The following is a 23889-nucleotide window of genomic DNA, read 5'->3' on the forward strand; positions in this document are numbered from 1 at the left end:
AGCATCAGTCCTTTTGATCATACATTAGCATGTGTTCAGTTTCCATTGCAAATGTGTTTACCAGTCCCTGTTGATATGTGTTTGATGCAGGATATCACATAGGTATATTTATTTAATACATCAGCTCTGACTAGAGCATTATATTTCATGACAGCAATGATACGACACACACACAAAAAAGTAAAGGATGAGGAAATATCATCTGTTAAGTAAGAAGGAAGGGTGAATTTGTAATTTTATAAAAAATGAAATAGTGTCTTAACATAGTTATTTACAGAAAGTAATGTGGAGCTCAGCTGAAGCTTTATTGGGTTAAAAAGCCACCATATCAATGTTAAAAAGAGTTGCATAATTTTTTTATGAACTTACATTTCATGCTGGTAAAATCCTGAAGGTCACTAGCTTTAGAAAGTAGCCTACCGTTCTTAGAAGCAGTTTTAAAAAAAAAATCAAGAAAAAAAATCATAAGGTTAAAGTAACCATTTTATTGGTCAGCCCTCAAAGTTCAAATCTCTATAACACAACAGGACATATGCAGTTTAAAAAAAAAAGTTTATTTAAAGCTTTATTTAATAAGAAAGAATTGCGCAGAAGCAATTTAAAATCAATTTGAATATATGTAATTAATAAACATAAACATACAAACAAATAAACAATAAACAAACCCTGGAAATCAAAGCATGTTGAAAAGATCACTGAGGAGGACTGTTTCATCATCATCCTCAGGCCCAAAATTAAAACTCCATCCTTCATAAGCAGGTTGTTCACCCATAAAAAAGTCATCATCCATCCTGAGTGTATGAAGTAGCTCCTCTAGACTGAAATGCTGAAAACCCCTTTTACTATGAAACGCTTCTTTATTGATGAAGGGATTTGTGCCCGTGTCCTCATTCTGATCTTTCTTGAACTTTCTCTCTCTGCCCTGATCAGGGTTAGTTAGATGGTCCATTTGATCATAGACTCGCCTCTTCTCTTTGTCAGACAGCACCTCATAGGCTAAAGAAAAAATGGAACAAAATGATTAATAAAATACTTCAGTTTGGATGTGAATAAATGTATTTTAGGATGTACACTTGTGCCTCCACCACACACACCCTGAGCAATGTGTGTGAAGGTCTGCTGTGCATTTGGGCTTTGGCTCTTATCAGGATGGTGTTTAAGGGCCAGCTTGTGAAATGCTTTCTTGATCTCCCTCGAAGATGCAGAGCGAGGAACTCCGAGAACTGAGTAATAGTCACTCACACAAATACAGGTACACACACATAAAAGAAGCACCATGCATAAATGCTCTGCTGACGCCATCATTCACCTGAAGATCAAATGAGAATAATAAACAAACCTATATACTGTGGCCACAAAACATATTTAATGTACCAGCAGAAAACAAACATGATATCTAAGTGGCATCTGTTAACAAATTAGGCATTTGCCAAGTAATTTTTCCTCATGTAGCATTTATTTTCCAAAAATGCAATTACGTTTAAAACATTTTTTTAAATCAACTCATCGTGTCCTAGCAGAGCAATCACAGGTGTAGTTCATCACAGGATGCTCCACTAAGTTTGAAAACCAGAAAGTCTCAAAAAGAGCTTATTTGAACAGCAATTTTTTTGGTAGTTTTGCTAGTATTGGTATTGTGGTGCGTTTTAATCTTTCTTGGGCAAAACATTATAATGATGCGCACACACACACACACACACTTTTCTAGTGTCGAAAAACTCTTGGGCCCATTACCGTTAAGGTTTCATAAGAAAGAAATTCATAAATTTCAGCAAACTTACCAAAGTAGGCCTACTAATTATACCCCCAGAACAATCCGTGAAAAAAATAAATACAGTTTTTACTTATCACGATCAATAAACGCAGAATTTCAATCAATGCTGACCCAGCATTTTAGTAGGCTATTTCTTCGTGAACGATTTTTTTTTATGGATCTTTTAGTGTGAACTATTTCAAAAGATTCGATTCATTAGGATGATTCAAAAGATTCCACTATGCCACTGACATCCATTCACGTGAGGGCGCTGTGTTTTTGTTCGCGTGTCTCTTCACGGTAGTGCTGCTTCTTGAGAGCGGATTGTAAACACACGGCTATGGCTGCTGAGAGGGGCGGAGGCGACAACGACGTTAACGACGAAATGGGGAACCAACTACAGCTCCTGCCAGGTGCGTATTCCTATTTGTGTCCTATTAAACGGAGTTATATCACAGTTGAACCATGCCACCTTAATGTCCTCCTCAAAACTTGCAGGGAGATCTTTACAGACATTTCCAGATCTGCAGCAGTCGCCGTGCATGACAGCTGACAGCTTTTCTTTACAAACTGAAAGTGTCTACGCACACCTGTTATTTTAGAACACACAGTATTTGCACTTGTGTGCGAAGGTATTTTTGTAACACGTTTAGGAGCTGTAGCAAACTAGATGCAACAATATCAAGTCAAGTGTTGTACGCATTTTGTTGTTTTATTGTGTTGTCTGCGAACAGTTGTTATTCATTGCATTATGTAGATGAGATTTGTTTTTGTTTTATTAATATAAAAAATCTGTTCCTATATTAATATTTGCTGATATTGCTTGATATTTGCTGTTTGTGACTTCATGTATGTCCGTTGTCCTCAGATGACTCGTTGTAATGTAGTAGTTGACAAAATGAAAGTATGAGTAATAAGTGAAAATGGAGTAAATAATAAGAGGAATTATATTCCACTTCTAATCTTTATATTTCTTTTATAGAAAACGAAGAGGAAGAGGAGTATATCATGGAGACTGAGGATCGAGATGGTGAGGATGCAGAAAAGCCAAGTATTATAAACTTTGACACGAGTCTGCCAACTTCACACGCTGTGAGTGTCATCTGTCATCAGTACTTTTAAACTGTGATAAGATTAAAATCATTTTTAGGATATAGCTCTTTCACTCATTTAAATTCATTAGCATGCACGGTAATATTAAATAAGTCGTTTAAGGATGAATTTCTGCTGTAAAAGAAATTTAAATTTATAGAAATAATGTAACTAAGTCATCAATAGTTTTTTATTTTATTTTGCATGTTCGTCTTCATTTGTGTGTGCATTGTGAAGTATCTGGGCTTAGACATGGAGGAGTTTCACGGCCGTACCCTGCATGATGAGGACAGTGTGCAGAATCTGCCGGTTCTTCCCCACGTCGCTCTCATTCTGATCCCAGGTCAGACGCTGCCCTTGCAGCTTTTTCGACCACAGGAGGTCAGCATGTTCCGCAACCTCATAAGCCAAGACCGCACGTTTGCCGTGCTTGCACAAAGGTATTAACAGACACAAGATGTAGAATAATAACTACTCCACATTAATGATCACGTACCTTTGATTCCTCTTCAAAGACATTATTTAAGCAGGTTGCAGTAGAGGGTTTGCAGGTGTATTGATATTTCTTACATTTGTACAAGTATGTCATAGTTTGACCAGGTTTCTATTTCTCTCAGTCCTGATGCGAGTGGAGCAGAGATAAAGGCAGAGTTTGGGACGACGGCAGAGATCTATGCATTTCGTGAGGAACAGGAGTACGGCATCGAGACAGTGAAGATCAAAGCTATTGGAAGGCAACGCTTCAGAGTGCATGAAATTCGCACACAAGCAGATGGGTAGGGCTATTCACATGCTTTCAGTGGGTACAATGCTATTTTTCATTGAATTTAGTTATGTAATGTTGATTTAAAAAAATTAAAACTATATATTTCGTAGGATTCGTCAGGCAAAAGTACAGATTTTACCGGAAAGGATTCTGCCAGACCCTTTATGTGCACTGCAATTCCTGCCCCGCTTGCATACATGCTCTCCACAGACCAAATGCTCACAAACAACAACACAGCAGGACCGGTGCAGCCAGACCTATAGACAGGTAACTGACATACAAGTAAACACACATCACTTTAGACCACTTTAGGAAACATCCAAGGGGATACAATTATGAATACAATTATTATTGTTGTTGTATTTGTTATTATATTAAAACGTCTAACTATTAACTTAACTTAATTAACTCAAAAACTCAAATTAACTTAATTAAAATGCTAAAAAAACATTCACTCAAGATCAAAACTGAAATATTTTTCTCCATCAATAACTAGTTTTTATTAAAGAACATATAGTTTATATATATATATATATATATATATATATATATATATATTACATGGCTTGGTTCAATTCTAATGTAGAATGCGGTCTGTTATTTCTTGATAACAGACCGCTGCTAAGTATAACGGAAGCAATACAATCGTTTTTAAATCAATAAACTCCTTTTTAAATCAATATTTTGTGTCAAATTATTGATTTATTTGGTAGGTAGCCATGTAATAAGCGGCATAATGTATAGCGAGGCAGTTGTTATAGCGAATACAACCCCTTCAGGCTGATTCAAGACCCCTCTGCGAATCAGCCTGTCGGGATTGTATTTGCTTTAACAACCGCCTCGCTATACATTATCCCTTACATATTTATTTGGACTAGTTATTCTACTTTATCATTGTTTTGTCATTACTTCTACACGTAGTTTACATGTCACTTTCCCTCTCACTTTCTCTCATAGAAGAAGCTCCATTGTGCTGGTATGACTTCATGGCCTCCCTGGGTGTATGCCCTCTATGACTCTGTGAGTTTGATCTCTTATTATTAATTTGATTATATCATAAACAAAAGATTTTACACTATACATTATAAAGTCTAATGGGTGCAGTTTTTTTCCCACTTAAACCATTTACCTCTTAGAAATAAGAGAGATATATAAGATATAAGATTATATAAGATTCCCTTGTTCACTGGAACATTAGATTTAATGAATATGTTCATTATAACATATCCAAATAATGTAAATGCTTTTATAATATTTATTGTTGTTTATTATACATGTGGGCAATTGTGACAAAGAATTTCCCCTTGGGGATTAATAAAGTATTACTGAACTGAGAACTTATTATTAACTTATTGTAAATATAATTTAACTTTTATTCTTATTATTTATTTAGATTGTAAATACATTGATCCGTTTCTAAAAGGTACAATCTCAGCAAACTATCATCATCATTTAGATAATATTGACAACATTTTAGCACTGATGGTTTTGTATGTGTTTCTCTCCAGAAAACTCTCATGAGCAGAGTAAAGAAACAACTCCATGAATGGGATGAAAACCTCAACGACGAGTCCCTGCCTACAAATCCCACAGGTACACACTGAGTACGAGCACACAGACACTTTCAGGCTCACACACACAGTCAAGTAGTTAGACATTCTCTCTCTCTCTCTCTCTCTCTCTCTGCAGATTTCTCATACAGGGTGGCCGCATGTCTACCAATAGATGATGCTCTACGACTTCAGCTACTGAAGATTGGCAGTGCCATCCAGAGACTGCGCTGTGAGTTGGACATCATGGACAGGGTGTGTATGTGTATAGTTGCCTTTGTCTATTAATCTTCATATATGTCTTTCTATTTGTATAGGAGTTTGTTTTATGCATTGTAAAATGCAGGAAAAGATCATGTTCATATTTTTTTTGTCTCTTTACAGTGCACCTCTCTCTGCTGTAAACAGTGTCAGGATACAGAGATAACCAGCAAGAATGAGATCTTCAGGTCAGACAATTACTTCTTTTTTTTTAAATGCTGAGAACTGAATTTGACAATGTAGTTATATATAATATATTGTTTGGCAATTGAGGAGAATTAAAGGGAAAGATTACCAAAAATATATATTTTATCATCAAGGCACCAAAGCCTGTAAAACACCAATGAGGACAATAAAGCACCATAAAAGTTTCATCAAAAAGTGGTCGTATGAACAATTCATCCATGCATATATTTCATTAAAAAATAAAAAACATTTAGACATTTCCATTGTCAGAACGTGATCTTCTGGTGAAACAACTGACTTCTCTCTGGTGATGTACGTCGGACTTCTCCAATAATTTAGTCTACTTAAAAGTCCCGGTGAACTGGAAGTTGCAACCGACTTTACTTCTGTGTTGTGACGTATTTCCAAGTGAAACGGAATATTGAATAGAGGGCGGGGTTTTACTTTAGCGCACCTCCTCTCCATCCCTCGCTCATAACAGACTGACGGTTGGAGGGGAATGGTTAAGGATATTCAATCAAAGACATCAAACTGACGTCATTCCAGAGAAGCAACGCCATTCCAGATCGGAAGCAAATTCTTTGATTTTGATTTGAAATTATTATTTTTGTATTATTATTGACAAACAAATTATTTTCTGTGTATTAACTTGCATGGATTCCATATTCACCGCAAGACTAACAAAATAAATAAGGTACATTTTTATTTCATGACGACTTTGAAGCCTGCACCTTTCTTACAATCGACTGCAAGCTCGCAGTCAGATCTGCCTCCATCAAATCTACAACTGATGGATAGAACCAAGTCCCCTCCCTACAGTTTTTATTCGAATGCACATTACAACATGGAAGAAACAATGTGTCACTCCTGTTTTATTGCAACTTTAATATTTAAAGTCCTCTGAAGCCATATGATAGCTTTAGTTGGGGAAAAGATCTAAGTTTACATTGTAAATTCATTATTTCCCTGTTGATCGTTTCAATGTCTTGAGGCTTATCAAACGATGACAGACTTAACATTTTTGGCTGATCTTCTCCTTTAAGATGGAAATGAAAACAGTTACTCATGCAACACTCCTCTGTCTTTAGTCTGTCTCTGTATGGGCCAATGGCAGCATATGTGAATCCACATGGTTATGTTCATGAGACACTTACGGTCTACAAGGCCAACAACCTCAACTTGATTGGACGGCCTTCCACACTGCATAGTTGGTTTCCAGGGTGAGATTTAATGCTTTTGTATGTTCAATAATGTGTTTTTGATCACTATCTTAGTATCCATCCAGATGATTTGCCATTGTCACATCAAATTTGATGCATTTCTTTTCTTAGGTATGCGTGGACAATTGCTCAGTGCAGAACCTGCGGCTCTCATATGGGCTGGAAGTTCTCAGCAGTAAAAAAGGATCTGAGTCCACCTCGGTTCTGGGGTTTGACTCGTTCTGCCCTGTTACCGACAATCCCACAAGGCGAGGAGGGTGTCAAGGGGTCACGCTTGCTGTGCCTGTGATGTGATCTGACGATTACTTGTGACCTTTAACCCAACAGCTCACAAGCATATGCTCCCCGAGGGGTCTCCTCTATCACCCCAAAAACATGAGACTCCAAACCTCACCCAGAGAGAGAGAGAGAAAGTGTGTTTGTGAGTTTATATGTGTAGATGTGTGCATGAACAGGGAGAGGAAAGAAAAAGGGGACGGTGATGCATAAGATACAGAAGTAGAAAGAACAACAGAATTTAAGTTGTTGCCTTCACACACCTTGTGCTGTGTAAATTACAGGCTGATACGTGCAATATCATACCAGATGAGCTCTTTAAGATTAGTCTTTTGTAATGCACTTAATTTACAGTCTAAGCAGTCTTTTCTTCATCATTACTGACTAGATGACAGTTATTGATGCTCTTTAAGCAAGTTCATGAAATAAGTACCGTGTTAAAATAGGGACAAGTCTCTACACCATCTCATTTAGTCTGACAAAAAGTCTTTCATGCCCACATTTATTGACATAATCAATCATCATGTAGAATACCTCAATCAATGAATTGTTCTTGGACATCTTGGCTTCTTCAAAACAAGATCTAAACTGCTTAAAATTAAATAATGCTCCACATGCTGTCTTATGTGCTTGATTCGGGTACTTGGCACACAACATCTGGCAAAAATTGGCAGATTGTGAAGAATAAAAGAAATATCAGGGAGTTACCCTTTATGTTATTCTCAAAAACTATTTTGTATTTCTCAGTATCTCTGTTTTTCTTTTTCCTTTGTCATTTGATTATTTGGAGACCATTTAATGAAATGATGGTTTGATGTATATTTTGAGTTGAGAGCCAAAAACAGATGTGTGTATCCAGAATGGAAGTAGCGTCTGACAAACTAGTCTCCACTGAGAACGTCCTAAAAATATAAAGATTCTGTTCACATGAACATTAAATGGAGTGCAAAATACACTTTATACAGACAATCGGCACACATGTGTATATTCTCCACCAGTTACATACAAAAACACTGACTTGCATATCTGTAATGTTCAAGACATAAAATACTGTTCAGTATGAATAAATTCTCACAAATAAACCGCTTCTGAAAAGTCACAGTCTGTTTCATCTTTAAGGACATTTTGGTAACTACAATTTGTAGAAACATGTATAGTATGGCATTCCAAACAGAGCCATAGTTTGATCACAGTCTGTACACATTTGTAGACAAAATCCAAAATTAGAAAATAATTCTATGAATCATTCTGCTGAAATAGCCTACTTGAGGTCATGTGACAACAGTGAATTTATTATACTACTGTATGAAACATCTGTTGCATAATGCCTACTATTTCTTATGCTACTTTTTAAAAGAGAAGGAAGTATACAGTATACTGTAATCATTTAGTATTTCATTTCGAGCACAGATATACTTCATGCGTCATGTTTTCATTTCCGACCAAACCACTAGAGGGAGGTGTTGGTGTGCTGTCGCGCGCTTTCTTCTTCACTGGCTCTCACGTTATTACGCAACGCAACAACAACAAACGTCAAGCTGTACAGATGGATGTCTGATAGTCACGTACGCGTTCTCTTTAAAAAAAGATCCCTGATGGTCTGAGCCGATAAAGTTAACTTTATCGTATCTAGTTTGTGTATTTTTCTGCTCGCTTAGCCTTTAAGAGAGAACTAACGTTAGCGCTTTAGGTGTACTCCGTAGGAGCGAAGCTGTTATTTGTAGATTTGTGTTGGTCCGGTCCTGTCCTGTCGATGCCTCAGGAATTTCAGGAGGGGCAGCAATCGCTGCCGCTGGTCCGATCTCTGGTCAGCCGGATACCGGCCTACGTGTTGTTCTGTAACAACAGCCCGCGCGTCGTGAAGCCGGTCTGGATCAACTTCCGAGGGGAGCCGCAGCCATACGTAGATATACAGCCGTACACCGGACGAAGAATGACAACTTATGTGGGTTCGTCAAATTACGTTCTATATAAATTAATACAATTACAGTATGATGAGTCGTTCAGGGTTATTTTAATCCTGTTACACCATAAGAAGTCAAATGTGTTTAGACTTTTTGCAAGTGGTGTTCACAGCAGGAGAGGCTGCTCACTGCAGAGCCAATGGGTTGAGCTTGACGTCCAGCTCCCCCTTTCTGGACGTAATGGGACCCTACCCTATCCCTAAACCCAGAGGTGGAGCTTGGGGAAAGTCAAGCTCCATCCATTATGTCCAGAGATATTGTCCACACAATGTACATTATGTCCCCTCTCTTTGGATGTAATTTGGCCACAATGGGTGGATGTAGGTTCAACCAAACCCTAATTTCAAACATGACTCTATCCCTCCACCCATTAGATCAACCGAGGGGGAGCTGAATGTCATTTGGCTCTGCAGTGAGCACCATTTGCACAGCAGAGCCAAATGGGTGAAGCTTGACCTACCTCCACCTCTGTGGGTCTAAGGGGTGGAGTTTAACTTAATTAGGCTTGGGCATAGAGTAAGGTTAGGGTTAGGGTGTGATTGGACCTTCTAGCTCCATGAGCGGCCTCTTGTTTTTTTTACTTCATGGCAATAAAATGAATAATCTCTAGATAATGTCTCTGTGCCTTGAAGGGTTAAGTAGTGCAATAATCTATTTGAATGAAATTTTCTTATACTGCATTTCTGTTTACGTCAGGACATCCATGGATGTTTCGGGATGCAGAGACTGATGATCCAATGGTAGTCAATAGTAAAGAGATGTACTTGCCAGCCTCCGTTGAAAATGGACAAGTCTCAATTGCACACATCACATTGCCTGGTAAACATATTTCACTGGCTTTTGCTTAAGTATTCAGGCTGATAACCAATTCACTCCTTTTACAAATGAGAAATCTTACACTAATATTGAGTACCTGTGATAACTGTATTTCTAGGCACGGTATAAATAACAACACTTGACATTATTTTCATTGTAAAAGAAAAATATTTAAATGTACACTGTAGATTTTTTAAAAGTATTTTGTTAGCTAAAATCAATGTCTTTATTCATAAATGTCCTCATTGGTGTAAAATTAGGCTACCTCTGCCAATGATCTGACTTATCCTCGTAAGCAAAGAATTTATTATCTTTATTTACATTGGACGGGTGAGTCCAAGGAGGCTTCCATGTCATTTTGCCATTTTGAAAAACTATAATAGCAGAGAGGGACAAAAAGCACTAGCCTACCTCAACGTGTTTCCACAATGCATTTTCGTTCAGAGCCACGTGACTGAAACCAACTGAAACGGACAAGGAGATCAGTGAGAGGCGCTTGTCACTGCCCTGGCAAATTTGAAAGGCTGCACGGCACGGTACTTCATAATGTTGTGTGTCAAGTTGCAGTTTGTTCAAAATAACGAACCTCATCACCCGAAAGAAAACTCGATAAAGTGCTATAGGAAGACATGTTGTCATAGCTTCTTGGTACATAACGGCTACCAGAGTTTCAACACGCATTTGAAAAAGCGAGGCGATCGAGAGCACTATTCGTTTGAATGCAAAATACAATTTCACTGCTAGATGGGAGAAATTCCTACACAGTGTACCTTTAAAAAAAAATCTGGAACCACACACACACAATTATAGGATCATTAATCAGACTGTAATTTTTGAAACCTTTGTGAATCTAAAATTGACTTTGCTCTTAATATTTATTTACCAGTGTCAACCTTGCGAGATCGCTGTCTGCAAGTTGTGAGGCGGTTGGTGCGCAGAGAAGATATCTGTCGACTGGAGATCGCCCGCTGCCTACAAGATGACCTTGCTCAGAGACCCAGCATCCACGCCGATCTACAACGCATTAGCCAGCGAGTGGAACAGAAGTTACTGGAGAACAGAGAACAGCAAACCAGATGAAAACATGAGTGTTAACTTTAGTGTGAATGAGGACATATTACTGAGCAGACCTGTGCACCAGCACCATATACAACGGACAATGTAGTGTGACACTGTAAAATACAAACCTGAGATCAGGCGGAATATTTTCTTAAGCAAATGGATGCTTTACACATTTATCAAGCAATGCATTCAGGTCATTTAGGCCTTAGTGAGTGGCACTGATTGAGAGCCCACAGAAAGAACTTTAGAAAATGCAGATTTTGTGTGATTGTCTGTGTAGTAGACCTTGCAATAGCTTTCTGTATTTTGCTCTGTAAACAATAACTTTATATTTGGAAAAATGTTCTTTGTAAATAAAAAAATATGAAACATTTGTAATTATATCTAATGACTCTTGCATCAAGCCAGCACTTATCTACCGTATCTATCTATCTGTCTATCTATCTATTAGACCACCTGTCATAATAAAGGGAAAAAACAAAAACTTTAGTTTAAGGCTTTAAAACTAAAACAGTTAAAAATATATGTTTTGTCATTTATTAGGCAAATAGCAAACTGAAACAAAACATAATATTTTGTATGGTGTCTGCTGGCCTTGATAGCAACTTGCATTCTTCCTGGCATTGTTTTTATGTACAGTACTTTTTAACAGTCTCTGTTGTTATTGACTTTCAAAGAGTTTCTGGTTGTTCCCAAAGACTTGCTTTTGATTAAACTTTTGTGCAATCTATCTTTAAATTCAGTCCCAAATTTGTTCAATAGGATTTAAGTCTGGACTTTGACTTTGCCAACTTTGACTATTAAGAGCTTGGTGGATTAACCATTACAGAAGTATTTAAAAAAAATGATTTTGGTAATAATCACCAATACTGTTAGTTTAGGGCAGCTCTGACACAAAGCTTACATTGGATGGTTATATAATAAATTAAGCACTGTATGTATTTATGTATTCATTTATGTCCTGTATCGTAATTTTCTCTTAAAGTGGTTTTGCTTGGATTTAAACAGCTACTTCAAACCTTAAATTACAATACATTTTCTGATGCATCTTTCGAACTAAAATTATAAAATTGTCCTTTTGCTATTAGTTGAGTAAACAAGTGAGCACAATTGAAGCTTATGCATTAAAGTAGGTGTTAAATATTTAACGATAGTAGATTTTAACCAAAATGGTGAACTATTCTCAGGTCAGGGATTTTGTTTTATATAACTGCCAGGTTGGAGCAAGTTGTAATAAATGCTACAAGTTACAATTTATTAATTACATTTATTATATTAATTGTTGCCAAAAGAATGGTTTGATGTTTCTGTATATTTATGTTTGTGTTTTTTCCCTTTTTAATTTATATATATAAACATTAGCTGAAAAGCATTTTATCAACTTACCCCATAGTGTGACAGTGTTCCTCGGTAACGTTAGTTGATGTTGCCACAAAGATCAACGTATGTTCAGCGAACTCTTTTTTTCCTGGGCAATAACGGCAGAATTTTTTTTTTTTAATTAAGTAACGTTAACTTAACGTTACCCCGCTCAGAAAGCGGACTTTCAAAAATAAACCCACCCTGGGATTAATACTAACTAACCTACATCTAAAGTTTCCATGCAACTACAAGTGATATTTCATTTAATCTGTCGGTCAAATCAAATGTGCACACTCCATACTTGGTACGTCTCAAACTAAGCATTCACCAGCCATCCAGGGTCCAGTACGGTGAGGACCGTTGACAGCAGTGAACGCAACGCATCGCTAATTACTTACGCACGTGATCCACCTGAGAACTCTCATCCGCGCAGGCCTTAAGGTTTGTGATATTAACTTTGCTGTTGCTTTGACATAATCGGGTTTAATCAAGACTATTACACACTTTCAGACTGTTTTCTGTTCTTGTGATCGCCGTTATGTTGACTGACGTTTGGGGTCAAAGTTTTAGGTCAGGAATGAGGTTTCTGCTAATTACTAGCATCTGTAGTTAACTAACGTTAATGGCTTTTTAAGTAAACATGTTAATGCGTTTTACATTGTACACAGGCTTGAGCTTTTTATTTAATAATGTATAGAAATAAATACAAGTATAAAAGAGCCGTCGATGTGTTTCTAACCTTTTGGCTAACCTACAGAAAACGCCTTGTCTGCTGACCATTGAGTTTTCTAAAGATACGTGTAACTTAAATATTGAATTAAACTAATATATTAATTTACAATAACACCCTTTTACTTCAGTGAGTCAAGGTCCTTGTAACGGCATCTGGTTGCTGGACTGCATTATCCACTTTGAATAAACAGTGTTTTGGTTTGTTTTCAGTTTGTTTTACAGCTGCATCTGTTTGTGGTTCTGATTTTTGACCCATGTATACATTTTCTTTCTTTCTCAAGATCCTAATACGATGAACCGCAAAAGGGAAAAGGTGAAATTGACATGGCTGAATAAGGCGCTGAACTCCCCCAGAAAGCTCATGAAGAACAGTGTGGGTGTGGCACTGCCCACATGCTGGGATGGTGATGGTCAGGATAGTGGTATGAGCGATGCTGACTCTTCTGGCCTGAACGTATCTACTGGGTCAGCTGGGCTGGGCGATGTGGAAAACATGCATCTTACCACTCCAAAGCACTCTTCACGAAGTACACCTAAATCACGCTTAAAATTGACTGGACCCCACCGAGCACTCCGTAAAAAAAACAGTCCTGGTGAGGTGAGTAACAATAAGGATTTTTTTTCAATATATATATATATATATTATAGTGGTATTAAATAAGTTTTTATGTAACTTAGTAGTAGAAGTGTGTATTTAAAAATTGCATGTATTTGAGAGGATTTCCATAGATTTGTGTTTCTGTGTGGCATTTAGGACACTGTTACAGAGCAACAATCCTCTGTTGAGCCTTCACCTCCCTCTGCTGGGAAAAAACACAGGAGTCAAGTGGATGGACGGAAAGCCATTTACCTCAAGGCGCTGAATGATGCAGTGGGGAATGCAGACAAAAAGTCGTCATTTGGTGGGCCTAAAAGTCTATTTACGAAGAAAACCCCAGACAAACCTGTGAAGGCAGAGGAGGAGGAAACCTTCTCTGACCTTGACTGCTGCTCATTCAGTGAGAAGAATGAACCACTTTCTCTGTTCATGACTAAGGATGATGGGCCTCCCCCGCTGGAGATCATTGACACAGAAGAGGAAGCGGAAGAAATAAAGCTGGACACCAGGGTAATGGATACTACTACCGTAATTTTTTGTTTGTTTTGGGAAACAAATTAATTCTTATGTTCAGCGAGAATTGATCACAAGTGCCAGTTAACACGTTTATATAGTTGCAAAAAAATACATTAAATAATGAAATTCTTTGTCATTTCTATTCATTAAAGATTCCAGATTTTTTATTTTTTTTCATGGTTTCCTCAAGAATATTGATGATTAAGCACCAAATCATCATATTAGATAGATTTCTGGAGAATCATGTGCCGTTAAAGACTGAAGTTATGATGCTGAAAATTCAGCTTTGGATCACAGAAATTATTACATTTAAAAATAATATTTCCCAATATTACAGTTTTTACTGTATTTATAAAATAAATGCTACCCTGTTGAGCATGAGATAGTTTCCAAACAATAATATATATTTATATATATAAGCATGTTTATTCTGCACTATTTTAAATGTCTTTTAAAATAATTGATACTGACTTTGTCTCTATGCACAGAGTGTGATCCTAAAGCGGCCAGAATCGCCGGATTGGTCGGATGTTGAAGACTCAGAGCAGGTTGAAGTTTTCTCGCAGGATGAGTCCTTTGAGCCAAAGGGGCAACAAACTAAGCTTGAAAGGGATTGTGAGCTTGTGGACTTCAGTGACACTCCTCCACCATTGGAACACAACCCTTACTCATCATCACCAGCACCTTTAAAGCCTTCAACATTCTCACAAGCCCTTTGGAAATTAGAATCTCAAGTGGCTGACACTACCCCGACCATCCCAGCCAGGGATGTGGAGCTGTGCTCAGAGCGTCCGCCTCAAACTACAGCCTCTGACCTCACAAGCCCCAAGAACTATTCGTGCTGTATGTCAGTTAGGCGGTCCCTCAAATTACAGCAGTCCATCATCAGCAGCTCTACACTGGCCGATCCTTTTCCCGAGCTCAGAAGCACAACCTACGCCCCCTACACACCTGAAAGCTGGGATTTCTCTCCTCCAACTACACGCAGGACTTCAGATTCAAATTACGCATACTCACGGATCGTTCTCGCTGGTGACAGTGACACCCGCAGGATGTCGGTTGGCTCAGAGCCTCTTTGGTTGTCAGATTTGACCTACTCAAATGCAGATTCTGCAGGATTTATTGACACGCACTGTCACCTTGACATGCTCTATGGGAAGTTGGGTTTCCACGGAAGCTTTCAAAGGTTTCAGCACAAGTATGCAAGTAGTTTCCCTTTGGAGTTTAGGGGCTGCATTGCAGATTTCTGCAACCCACGAATCACAGAGAAAGAGGCCATCTGGGAGGGGCTACTGGCAGAGGAGAAAGTGTGGGGTGCATTTGGTTGCCACCCACATTTTGCCAAAGAGTATAACCGCACTCATGAGCAAAGCATCATGCGTGCTATGCGTCACCCTAAGGCCATAGCATTTGGAGAGATCGGTTTGGATTACTCGCACAAGAATTCCACAGACTCAAGGAAACAGAAAGAGGTATGGCAGACTGGATGATTACCTCCAAATGTTTTAAGCATGTACTTGAATCAATTCAAAACAATTGAGAGAGTCAAAAGAACACAATTTCTGTATTTTTCCTGTCAAGGTGTTTGAACGGCAGTTGCAGTTGGCCGTCACTCTCAAGAAGCCTTTAGTCATACATTGCCGGGATGCCGATGATGATTTGCTGACAATTATGAAGAAGTGTGTCCCCCGGGATTACAAAATACACAGGTCAGTTCTCATAAAACAAACACTCGGGCCAGTTTTTTTATGTTCGTTCTTCGAAATAAGAGATAATCTCATTAAAATAAAAACTCATGGCTCATATTTCACTCTAACATTAAACTAAATAAGTTGTATTTGGCAACAATGAAGCATGATTTAAGGAGCATTCATATTTATTTTATGTATTTGTTATTAAAATATTTACAACATTTGTTTTTTTTCCTAATTTTAAATCATTCTGTCCATACAGGATCATTTTATCTGTCTTTTTTCTTTCAATCTTTTATATATATATTTTTCTGCTTTCTTTTTTTCTCTTATATTATTTAGATAAGTTTATAATTTATAAAATAGAATATCTTATTTTTTTAAAGTGAAACTACATTTTATTGTGAGATTCACCCTACTGCATAAAATGCCTACACTAATACTAGTTAGTCAGTGTTGCCAATTTAGGGTCGTTTTTACAAAGAAAAACTGACTAGCAACAAATCTAGCTAATTATTATTTATTTTGTTTTATTTTTGACTGCTGGTTTACATTAGTTGCTTTCCATTGATAGAAAGTAGGTAAAGGAGAACGGCTTTATTGGACATTCGGCCATAGATATATAAGCATATATGCCTCATTAGCGGCTGTTTCTATGGGCCGCTATACGTAAGCCATCCGTTATATTGGAACGGTCAAAACACCGGTCCGTGAACACTCGAGAGCAAGTTGACTGACCGTCTGCAAATGTACTTACTTAGACGTATGAATATCTAAATCTGCAATAGACTTCAGCAGATTTTGCTAAACTAAATGCAACAAGACAAAGGCATCAGCTAACACGACATTAAAAAGTATAAAAACCTGTAAAATTTCGTTTATATATACATAAACACAAACCAACATTCTCACCTGTGAAAGGTTATCCCATTTCTTCAGGAATTTAAATCTCAGCGGTTTCACAACCAGAAGCTGCGCAATTTTTGCATCATAGTTGATTATCACTGTGAGTGACAACACGCTGACCGTTCCAAGATGGCGGGCACTGGTCAGAGTTTATAGTCTACTAACCTGTGTTCATATGTTTGTTAGACACTGTTTCACCAACAGCTACTCTGTGATTGAGCCGTTCCTAAGTGAATTCCCTAACCTGTGTGTGGGTTTCACTGGACTGGTGACGTACCAACGCGCTATGGAGGTTCGAGACGCTGTGAAAAAAATCCCACTCGACAGAATCCTACTGGAGACCGATGCACCATATTTCCTACCCAGACAGGTATCAGTGCTAGTTACTAAGCACACATTGTTTGATTCCACTAACACATATGCGCATGACTTGTCTAATTTGTCATTGTTTAAAATACACATACATTCACCTCTCTTCCTCTTTCTATAGGTGCCCAAATCCGTATGCAGGTTTGCTCACCCTGGTATGGGCATACACACACTGCGTGAGATTAGTGTGCTGAAAGGAGAGCTGTTATCCACAGTACTGCAAACAGTACGGCAGAACACTAGACACATATACGGACTGTGATTGGAAACGCTGTGTTAAACTACTTATTTTATCAACTGAAGTCCTTCAAAATCTTAGTCCTCCTAGCAGTTTAGTCTTGCATCTTTGGCATTTTCTTTTCTTTTAAAAAAACAACAACCTTTTTCTTGTGTTTACAATGTCTTCAAGAATTGATATTCCAATGTACTATAGTGTGTGTTAGTAAGTGTATGAGCATTGCTACTTAAGTTTCTTACCGTATTATAGGGAATTTCACATCTGTTAAAACCGTTAGCAATGATACATTTTAATATCTCTTCAGTTTTGTGTTTTAAAATTGTTCTGTTCTCAGGTTTCTTTGGCCGTGTGTTTTCATACATGCTTACAAGTTATGTATGCTTTTGAGACTTAAGTGACATAAAATGCCATCTTGTGTCTTCCCTTATATTAGAAGTTTATGTAAAAAGAAAATGTGAAACAGATTGTGAAAAACCACAACAAATAGCTTTTACCAAGTTGTTGGTTTTATATAAATGTAACTTTTGTTTAAATAAATGTATATGCAACATGAATGGGTTTATGAAATTAATTTTTTGAGAAAGATAAGGCTGCTTTTTCCTTTTGTGACTCTATTAAAGGTTTAGTTTCATCTGTCACACAAACATGACCCTGAAACACATAAGAGTAAGCAAAGAAAATAGAAACCAGAGACAGAAAGTTATTTCTTTGTCGTCCTTTATTTTGTCAAGTCAATGTGTTAGAAATTGACTTAAACTTTAAATCATTTTTATGATTTTTGTAGGATTGGATCTTGTCAGAATTCTGAAACAAATGAGAGTATACATTTAGCATGTTAGTTTGAAGAACACTAAAACTATTCAAATACAACATCAAATGGTGTCTTGAAGGATTTTCTGCCAGAAAGCACTTTTAGTTCAATCTGGGACTTTTTTCTGGGAAATTTTCCATTTGTTTGGATCTTTTCTTAAAACAAGCATTTAGCTCACCAAATGGAGAATCGCTAAGTAGATTCACAAGAACCTTCTGCAGCACAGGACCGTACTTCTCATATTCTGCTTCACTCAGAGACACGGACAGTTGGAACGGAGCGCTCATCTAAACAGGTAGTGAGAACAAAGTATGACTACTGTAGTAACTCATTGAAATCCTGTTAAAATGTGCACTTGCTGGTTTTACCATAAACTGATCATCCTCTTTAATCACTGGGATCTCTGACTCTGCAGCATCTCTTCTGCCCACCCGTGGTGGCCTTCGACCCTTGAAATGGGATGCACACAATATATCTGATGCCAGACTTTGTGCATGAATTGATGTAATCTTGACCAACTTTGATTTTTAAATTGAGTTCCTAAAATTGGTTAACTCCAAACAAACTCAGACTCATCTGCTAGACATACTGTATGCTCACCTGTGGTTTCTGATCAGGACTGAGGAAGCTGGTGCCACCTCTTACAGATTCGACACATAAGGAAAGAGCACATAAGAGCAGGAACATGTGGCTGGCACGACTGCGCAGAGGCATCCTGGGAAAGTCACCTGGTTTAGTTCTGTTTTATGACAACAATCTTAATTACTGCACTTTAAAAGTAAAATCATTTTATATAAACTGAGTAAAAACAGAAATAGTAAAATCAATTAAAAATCAATCAATCCCACCTACCTTCTGTAATGATCAAACTGCTTCAGTAGGTCTGCACACAAAGATCTGCTTCTCGCTTTTATAATAGCCTTTGGTTAACAATTAGCATTCAAATCTACAAATGAAACTGTGAAAACAAACAGAACTAAAAATCCCTGATTGTTACTGTATGTGAATGTGTGACAAAGATTTACCTTAAGGTGATGTGAATATGATAACAGAGGATGACAAATAAAGTAATATGGTAATGTGGCTGCTGTGTCAATAGCTATATGTGTTACTAGACCACTGAACTATTGCCTTAGCAGGTTTATTTTACAGACCAGACAATTCCTCTGTAACCGGAGCAAATATTTGGTAATTGGTACGAACACACACTTTTAAGTGGGCTCACCTTTGTACATGGTTGGCAGCATATTCTTCCAACAACGTGATCCTACCCATAACTGATATATGCATAGGCATAGTGTTTTTATGGCAATTAAAAAACTTATTTTACACTTATTTATATGGTTCTGAATGCGATTTTCTTTTTATCAATAATAATGTAGCATAAAGTAACATTTTTATGGAGAATATAAGTTTATGGGCCATTACTTTATAACTTGCTGGGAGACCAACTAACCAGCTAAAACCAGCTAAACACCAGCTTGACCATCTTAAACTCGCTAATGTTACATCCAGCGTACCCAGCTTCGTCTGGTTTCTTTTTTGGACATTTCGTTGCGTAACGCCATATTTTGGACATTTAACGTGGTAGAAACATGTTTTATTTACGCCATAGAAATGAAAAACTGGTTTCAATTTAAAATGATGTAGTTTGACCTCCGAGACAACAGATGGCAGGCTACATTTCTTCTTTTCAGCGTTGTTTTGGATACTGTTTTGCTTTCTGAATGTCAGTGCTTGCCTGCTGTATCACATAATCAGCTACAGTTAACATGGATAAAAAGAAGAAACCATACAATGTTACAGCGTCATCGGTGAATAATTTGTATCTTATCTCTTTTTTGAACAAGACACTTTCCACAATTTTAGTTTTGTTTGTGTGTTATAGTTAGCTTAGCATCACTGCTGACAGTAGACTTGCATTGTGTAACGTTACCTGTTTTTAACGAATGATGGCACGACCCTAAAATCTCTTGGCCAACGTATACTTTTCAATTTACATTTCAGCTGGTTGATTTGAAAGCGGAATTATATCGGAAGCAGGAGAAATTTAAGCACGACAAACTTGGCCAAGATGCAGGAGCTGCACAGAAGTCCAAGACAAAAATAAAAGTAAGACACGGGCAGTTCATAACTATTATATTTGATCATTTAACCATTATATACGCATGTTGTAATTTTAATTGTGTGTTTATGTGCTCACAGAAGCCCAATATCTGGACTAAACAAAATGAAGGAGTCAATGACCGAGCGCAGAGGGACGTTCAGCAAACTGTTGAGGAAGAAAACACACTGGACAAATCCAGGTGAATAGGCGTAACGTTACACTTTTAACGGATTTGATTTATTTGAATGTTTTTTGGAGCTATTCATAGTCCAGTACTACATTATTCTGATTCTTTACATCCTCTTCATTAATTCATTTTCGTTTGCCTGCTTCACTAGGCACAGAGTGGCTCAAAAAGTATAGACAAAAGTTGTATGAATGAAAGTATATAACCCTATATAACAAAAAAATCAAACCAAGTAATTTCCAAAAATGAGTTCCATGAAAAGATATAGTGTGTTTGCAGTTGACACTTTGTTTTTACCTTGTTTTTTTACAATGAATTTTATTTAAGTGTGGCTTAAGTATCCACATATTTTTGAGGCCAGTGTATGGTTCATGAGTTGTTTTTTTATAACAATGTTGTCATAAATTATATTTCATAGTTTTTATTTTATTTGCTGCAGACCGTTTCACATTCACATATTAAAAAATCATACACTCAATAAAAATACTAATGAAGATATATTATTTTTAAATGCCTTTTATTTAAATGTCACTTTTTTTATCTGTATCCAAGTTTTTTGGTCACTTTGTTTTTATTAATATTATATAATAATCTGAGACCATACACCCTGTTCCAAATGCTGATATATTTTAATGACTGTAGGATATTTTTGACAATATAATGATGTAAAAAAAAAAATCATGTTTCAGATCCTTCTAATTGTACTCTAAATCACCTTCATTGTTCATCTTGTGGAATACAATTATATTAATGCTCTCCTGATGCATTTTTGTCTTATGCAGGCAAAAATTGGAGGAAAAGGCACGTCTTTATGAACAGATGACAAAAGGAGATTTCCCAGGTATATGCTTGTTGACCATTGACATTTCACTTCTTGAATACATTTTTACACCGCTTTGGGTGTTTTGTAAATTAACTGATATTGAAGTTGACCATTTCTTTTTATATTTAGATGAGGAGACTGAAAGTCTTTTTCTGGTGGACTTCACCCAGAAGATCATCAACCAGAGGAATGAACCACAGACATGCACTGCAGGTGAAGCATGGGACCGAGATGGAGAGGACTCTGATGTTAACGTCCCTGTTCCAGACCCACAGAATGCAAATGAAGAATGGTACCGTGTGTTTATAAATATATTTTGAACCTGATTATGAGGCAATATGATTTGTACTCAACTATGGGTTTTCTTGCTTGCTTTCTCCCTCTCTCTTGCAGGGTGGACTATGTTGATGCATTAGGACGTTCTCGAAGATGTTTGAGGAAAGACCTACCTGGTTTTCAGAAAATGGACCAAGATTTCCAGAACAAGAGGTACGTTGATTGTTCTTACCTTTTTTTTTTTTACCCAATTGCCATTGGCTGTGCTCAATATATATCTATTTTTATGCACAGGGTGACTGGCGCTGACAGGACGCTGTTATCTGATGACATGAGGAGAGAAATGCAGAGAGAGCAGTGGGAGAAAGAGGAAGAGGAGCAGATGAAGAGACCTGTTGGACCCATTCACTATGAAAATATCAGAGAGCAAGGTGATGGAGAAGAGTGATCTTTAGACACACCGAAAGTCTAATGTGTAGAAAATGCCTTTAAGTATTACTTCTTCGAGAGAGTGTCTCACATGAGTGTTTTGTGTCCGTTTCAGAGGCCAGAGAGCTGGGTGTTGGGTATTTTGCTTTTGCCCAGGATGAGGACCGACGTAGAAAACAGAGAGACACTCTAGACATGCTGAGAGATCAGGTCAGAACAACAATTAAATGAGTCACAAACTCTTTTCCAATGCAGCATGAGCTGACAATATTACATTTCTATACCATTTTGTCTATATAAATTTAGGGTAAATCACTAAAAACTACTACTAATAAAAATGTAAATACAAGTGGATATAGGCATCACAACAATCTATAATTCATAATATGAAAGACAGTTAATTGAGATATATTTAAAAAAAAAAAATATTTATATTATTATTGTTATTAAAGATTAACACTATATTTTTGAAACGGTGTGCTTAGCTTCTATACTAATGGCTACGATTGAAACAGTCTTCCTTCCTCAGCTTCTATATTATTGGCTGTGATTGAAACGGTCTTCTTCAGCTTCTCTGTATTGGCTGCATTGTAAATTATTAAGGTTTACATTACAATTTCTTCATCTCTGCAGACCACAGAACAGCGCGGCAAACGCGAGCAACTGAAGGATAAGCGGAAATCCCTTCTTGAAGCTCGACTCGCTAAAGTGAGGATGAGAAGGATAAAGAAAAGCAAGCTGGAGCCAGGGGATGAAGAAGATGGTGTGTTGCTGAATATTTAACAAGTCTTTATATGCTTTAATGCATATTAAACGTGTATCTGTATGTTGGTGGTTATTTCTAAAGGATGTGAGGATGTTTTTGAATCATGTCTGATGTTCCCTTGTAGCTCCTGCCGCTGTTGGTGCTGAGAATGATGAAGAAGTTGGACCTCCAGCCCCTGCAACAGTGCCGAAAGTGGAGGTGGAGATTCAGGAAAGAAAAGACACCAAACCTGGCGTTCCATACGTAAGAGAGTGGGACAGAGGCAAAGGTACGTGACCTGACACATAAATGCACGGCACATCCCTTCCTTTTCATTTGCTGTTTTGAAGAACATGCAACTTAAAACATTTATGTCCTTTTCCAGAGTTCTCCTTGGGTCAGTGGACCAGTCTTCGTCGAGAGGAGCGAGACTCCGATTTTGCTCCTCCCTCTGCTTATTTCGCAGATGACAGATGGGCCAATCGCAACAGAGCAACAGACAAAGGGCAGGCTAAAGGAAAACCTGCCTTCAAGTGGTCTGAATCCCAAAGGGCCACCGAAAGAGAGACAGAGCACATATCTACCCCTAGTCATCCTTCTGACATGCCCACATATGCACAACCTTCTCAACCACAGACTGCTCAAACACAGAGTCTGGATGACCTGTTATCGTACTACAAACACTCTACGTGAAAAAGTCGTTTGTGAAACTATAGGAAATGGCAGACTCCATCAAGCCAGGTGCATTATGTCATTCTGGAGGGACAGTTAGACTTTATGTAAAATGTAACTGATTTGCAAAATTAGAATAAAGAATGACCAGATTTTTGTATTATCTTTGTGAATCTTTTATTCCATCTTTATCTTTCTATAGACCTTATGCACCAGAGAAACAAGGGCGCCGCCATCTTTAGAATATTGTCTTTGAACTTCCGTTTTTGCGGTCGCTCTGTATATTTATATAGCATTGCTGTCCATGAGTATTTCGCTTTTGAAGTGAATTTACTTAACGGAAAGTTATCATAAGGATTGTAATGTTTAAAGTAGATGTCTTAACAAATGTCAGTAGACCGGGAAGATTTTAAAACGAGCCGTTCATTCATAAATGCGTAAGATCGCTGTGAAAATATAGACCGGAAGACAAAAGACAGTG

General features: G+C 37.5%; 6 protein-coding genes across 9 annotated transcripts; 4 read left to right on the plus strand and 2 right to left on the minus strand.

Annotated features, from left to right (window-relative positions):
• Positions 1 to 466: 466 nt before the first annotated feature.
• LOC307007547 (uncharacterized protein) lies at positions 467 to 1918 on the minus strand. The gene is made up of 3 exons (XM_079629660.1): positions 1782 to 1918; positions 1095 to 1309; positions 467 to 996 (listed from the first exon to the last, which is right to left on the minus strand). Exons 2-3 carry the CDS (start codon positions 1303 to 1305, stop codon positions 674 to 676), a joined length of 534 nt encoding a protein of 177 aa, XP_079485786.1. The 5' UTR covers positions 1306 to 1309; positions 1782 to 1918; the 3' UTR covers positions 467 to 673.
• On the plus strand, positions 1087 to 7525 carry crbn (cereblon). Of its 2 annotated transcripts, XM_079629659.1 has the most exons (12): positions 1087 to 1252; positions 2058 to 2166; positions 2736 to 2845; positions 3083 to 3285; positions 3463 to 3621; positions 3722 to 3878; positions 4569 to 4631; positions 5120 to 5204; positions 5301 to 5416; positions 5546 to 5610; positions 6697 to 6828; positions 6940 to 7525. In XM_079629659.1, the coding sequence occupies exons 2-12, from the start codon at positions 2094 to 2096 to the stop codon at positions 7115 to 7117; spliced, it is 1341 nt and encodes a 446-aa protein (XP_079485785.1). In that variant the 5' UTR covers positions 1087 to 1252; positions 2058 to 2093; the 3' UTR covers positions 7118 to 7525. The 2 variants fall into 2 exon arrangements, with proteins under 2 accessions (XP_079485785.1, XP_079485784.1); XM_079629658.1 differs by lacking the exon at positions 1087 to 1252 and having other exon boundaries at positions 1520 to 2166.
• Positions 7526 to 8544: 1019 nt separating this feature from the next.
• On the plus strand, positions 8545 to 11886 carry vhl (von Hippel-Lindau tumor suppressor). Its single transcript, XM_079629661.1, has 3 exons — positions 8545 to 9053; positions 9765 to 9887; positions 10771 to 11886. Exons 1-3 carry the CDS (start codon positions 8858 to 8860, stop codon positions 10962 to 10964), a joined length of 513 nt encoding a protein of 170 aa, XP_079485787.1. The 5' UTR covers positions 8545 to 8857; the 3' UTR covers positions 10965 to 11886.
• Positions 11887 to 12340: 454 nt separating this feature from the next.
• Positions 12341 to 18162, plus strand: tatdn2 (TatD DNase domain containing 2). Its single transcript, XM_079628260.1, has 7 exons — positions 12341 to 12749; positions 13322 to 13638; positions 13795 to 14148; positions 14643 to 15626; positions 15736 to 15863; positions 16938 to 17121; positions 17242 to 18162. Exons 2-7 carry the CDS (start codon positions 13333 to 13335, stop codon positions 17380 to 17382), a joined length of 2097 nt encoding a protein of 698 aa, XP_079484386.1. The 5' UTR covers positions 12341 to 12749; positions 13322 to 13332; the 3' UTR covers positions 17383 to 18162.
• On the minus strand, positions 18069 to 20271 carry ghrl (ghrelin/obestatin prepropeptide). Of its 3 annotated transcripts, none has more exons than XM_079628262.1 (6): positions 20106 to 20271; positions 19022 to 19127; positions 18770 to 18908; positions 18538 to 18618; positions 18348 to 18456; positions 18069 to 18162 (listed from the first exon to the last, which is right to left on the minus strand). In XM_079628262.1, exons 3-6 carry the CDS (start codon positions 18881 to 18883, stop codon positions 18155 to 18157), a joined length of 312 nt encoding a protein of 103 aa, XP_079484388.1. In that variant the 5' UTR covers positions 18884 to 18908; positions 19022 to 19127; positions 20106 to 20271; the 3' UTR covers positions 18069 to 18154. The 3 variants fall into 3 exon arrangements, with proteins under 3 accessions (XP_079484388.1, XP_079484389.1, XP_079484390.1); XM_079628263.1 differs by lacking the exon at positions 20106 to 20271 and adding an exon at positions 19195 to 19257 and having other exon boundaries at positions 19022 to 19066; XM_079628264.1 differs by lacking the exon at positions 20106 to 20271 and having other exon boundaries at positions 18770 to 18884; positions 19022 to 19094.
• On the plus strand, positions 19408 to 23568 carry ccdc174 (coiled-coil domain containing 174). Its single transcript, XM_079628261.1, has 11 exons — positions 19408 to 19983; positions 20177 to 20281; positions 20375 to 20475; positions 21246 to 21304; positions 21416 to 21578; positions 21680 to 21775; positions 21857 to 21993; positions 22107 to 22201; positions 22625 to 22754; positions 22882 to 23025; positions 23122 to 23568. The coding sequence occupies exons 1-11, from the start codon at positions 19942 to 19944 to the stop codon at positions 23427 to 23429; spliced, it is 1380 nt and encodes a 459-aa protein (XP_079484387.1). The 5' UTR covers positions 19408 to 19941; the 3' UTR covers positions 23430 to 23568.
• Positions 23569 to 23889: the final 321 nt, after the last annotated feature.

Source organism: Phoxinus phoxinus (assembly GCF_949152265.1).
Source record: "Phoxinus phoxinus genome assembly, chromosome: 11".
NCBI lineage: Eukaryota > Metazoa > Chordata > Actinopteri > Cypriniformes > Leuciscidae > Phoxinus > Phoxinus phoxinus.

Coding starts and splice junctions, on each gene's coding strand:
- LOC307007547 (XM_079629660.1), bottom strand. CDS start 1,305: ATGATGGCGTCAGCAGAGCATTTATGCATGGTGCTTCTTTTATGTGTG. Junction 997..1,094: donor CTTCACACACATTGCTCAGG/GTGTGTGTGGTG, acceptor TTTTTTCTTTAG/CCTATGAGGTGCTGTCTGAC.
- crbn (XM_079629659.1), top strand. CDS start 2,094: ATGGCTGCTGAGAGGGGCGGAGGCGACAACGACGTTAACGACGAAATG. Junction 3,879..4,568: donor GCAGCCAGACCTATAGACAG/GTAACTGACATA, acceptor TTTCTCTCATAG/AAGAAGCTCCATTGTGCTGG. Junction 5,205..5,300: donor CCTGCCTACAAATCCCACAG/GTACACACTGAG, acceptor CTCTCTCTGCAG/ATTTCTCATACAGGGTGGCC.
- vhl (XM_079629661.1), top strand. CDS start 8,858: ATGCCTCAGGAATTTCAGGAGGGGCAGCAATCGCTGCCGCTGGTCCGA. Junction 9,054..9,764: donor AAGAATGACAACTTATGTGG/GTTCGTCAAATT, acceptor TGTTTACGTCAG/GACATCCATGGATGTTTCGG. Junction 9,888..10,770: donor TGCACACATCACATTGCCTG/GTAAACATATTT, acceptor TTTATTTACCAG/TGTCAACCTTGCGAGATCGC.
- tatdn2 (XM_079628260.1), top strand. CDS start 13,333: ATGAACCGCAAAAGGGAAAAGGTGAAATTGACATGGCTGAATAAGGCG. Junction 13,639..13,794: donor AAAAAAACAGTCCTGGTGAG/GTGAGTAACAAT, acceptor TGTGGCATTTAG/GACACTGTTACAGAGCAACA. Junction 15,864..16,937: donor CGGGATTACAAAATACACAG/GTCAGTTCTCAT, acceptor TATGTTTGTTAG/ACACTGTTTCACCAACAGCT.
- ghrl (XM_079628262.1), bottom strand. CDS start 18,883: ATGCCTCTGCGCAGTCGTGCCAGCCACATGTTCCTGCTCTTATGTGCT. Junction 18,619..18,769: donor GTCCTGATCAGAAACCACAG/GTGAGCATACAG, acceptor TCCCATTTCAAG/GGTCGAAGGCCACCACGGGT. Junction 18,457..18,537: donor AAGAGGATGATCAGTTTATG/GTAAAACCAGCA, acceptor CTACCTGTTTAG/ATGAGCGCTCCGTTCCAACT.
- ccdc174 (XM_079628261.1), top strand. CDS start 19,942: ATGGATAAAAAGAAGAAACCATACAATGTTACAGCGTCATCG. Junction 19,984..20,176: donor ACAATGTTACAGCGTCATCG/GTGAATAATTTG, acceptor TTTACATTTCAG/CTGGTTGATTTGAAAGCGGA. Junction 21,776..21,856: donor CAAGATTTCCAGAACAAGAG/GTACGTTGATTG, acceptor TTTTATGCACAG/GGTGACTGGCGCTGACAGGA.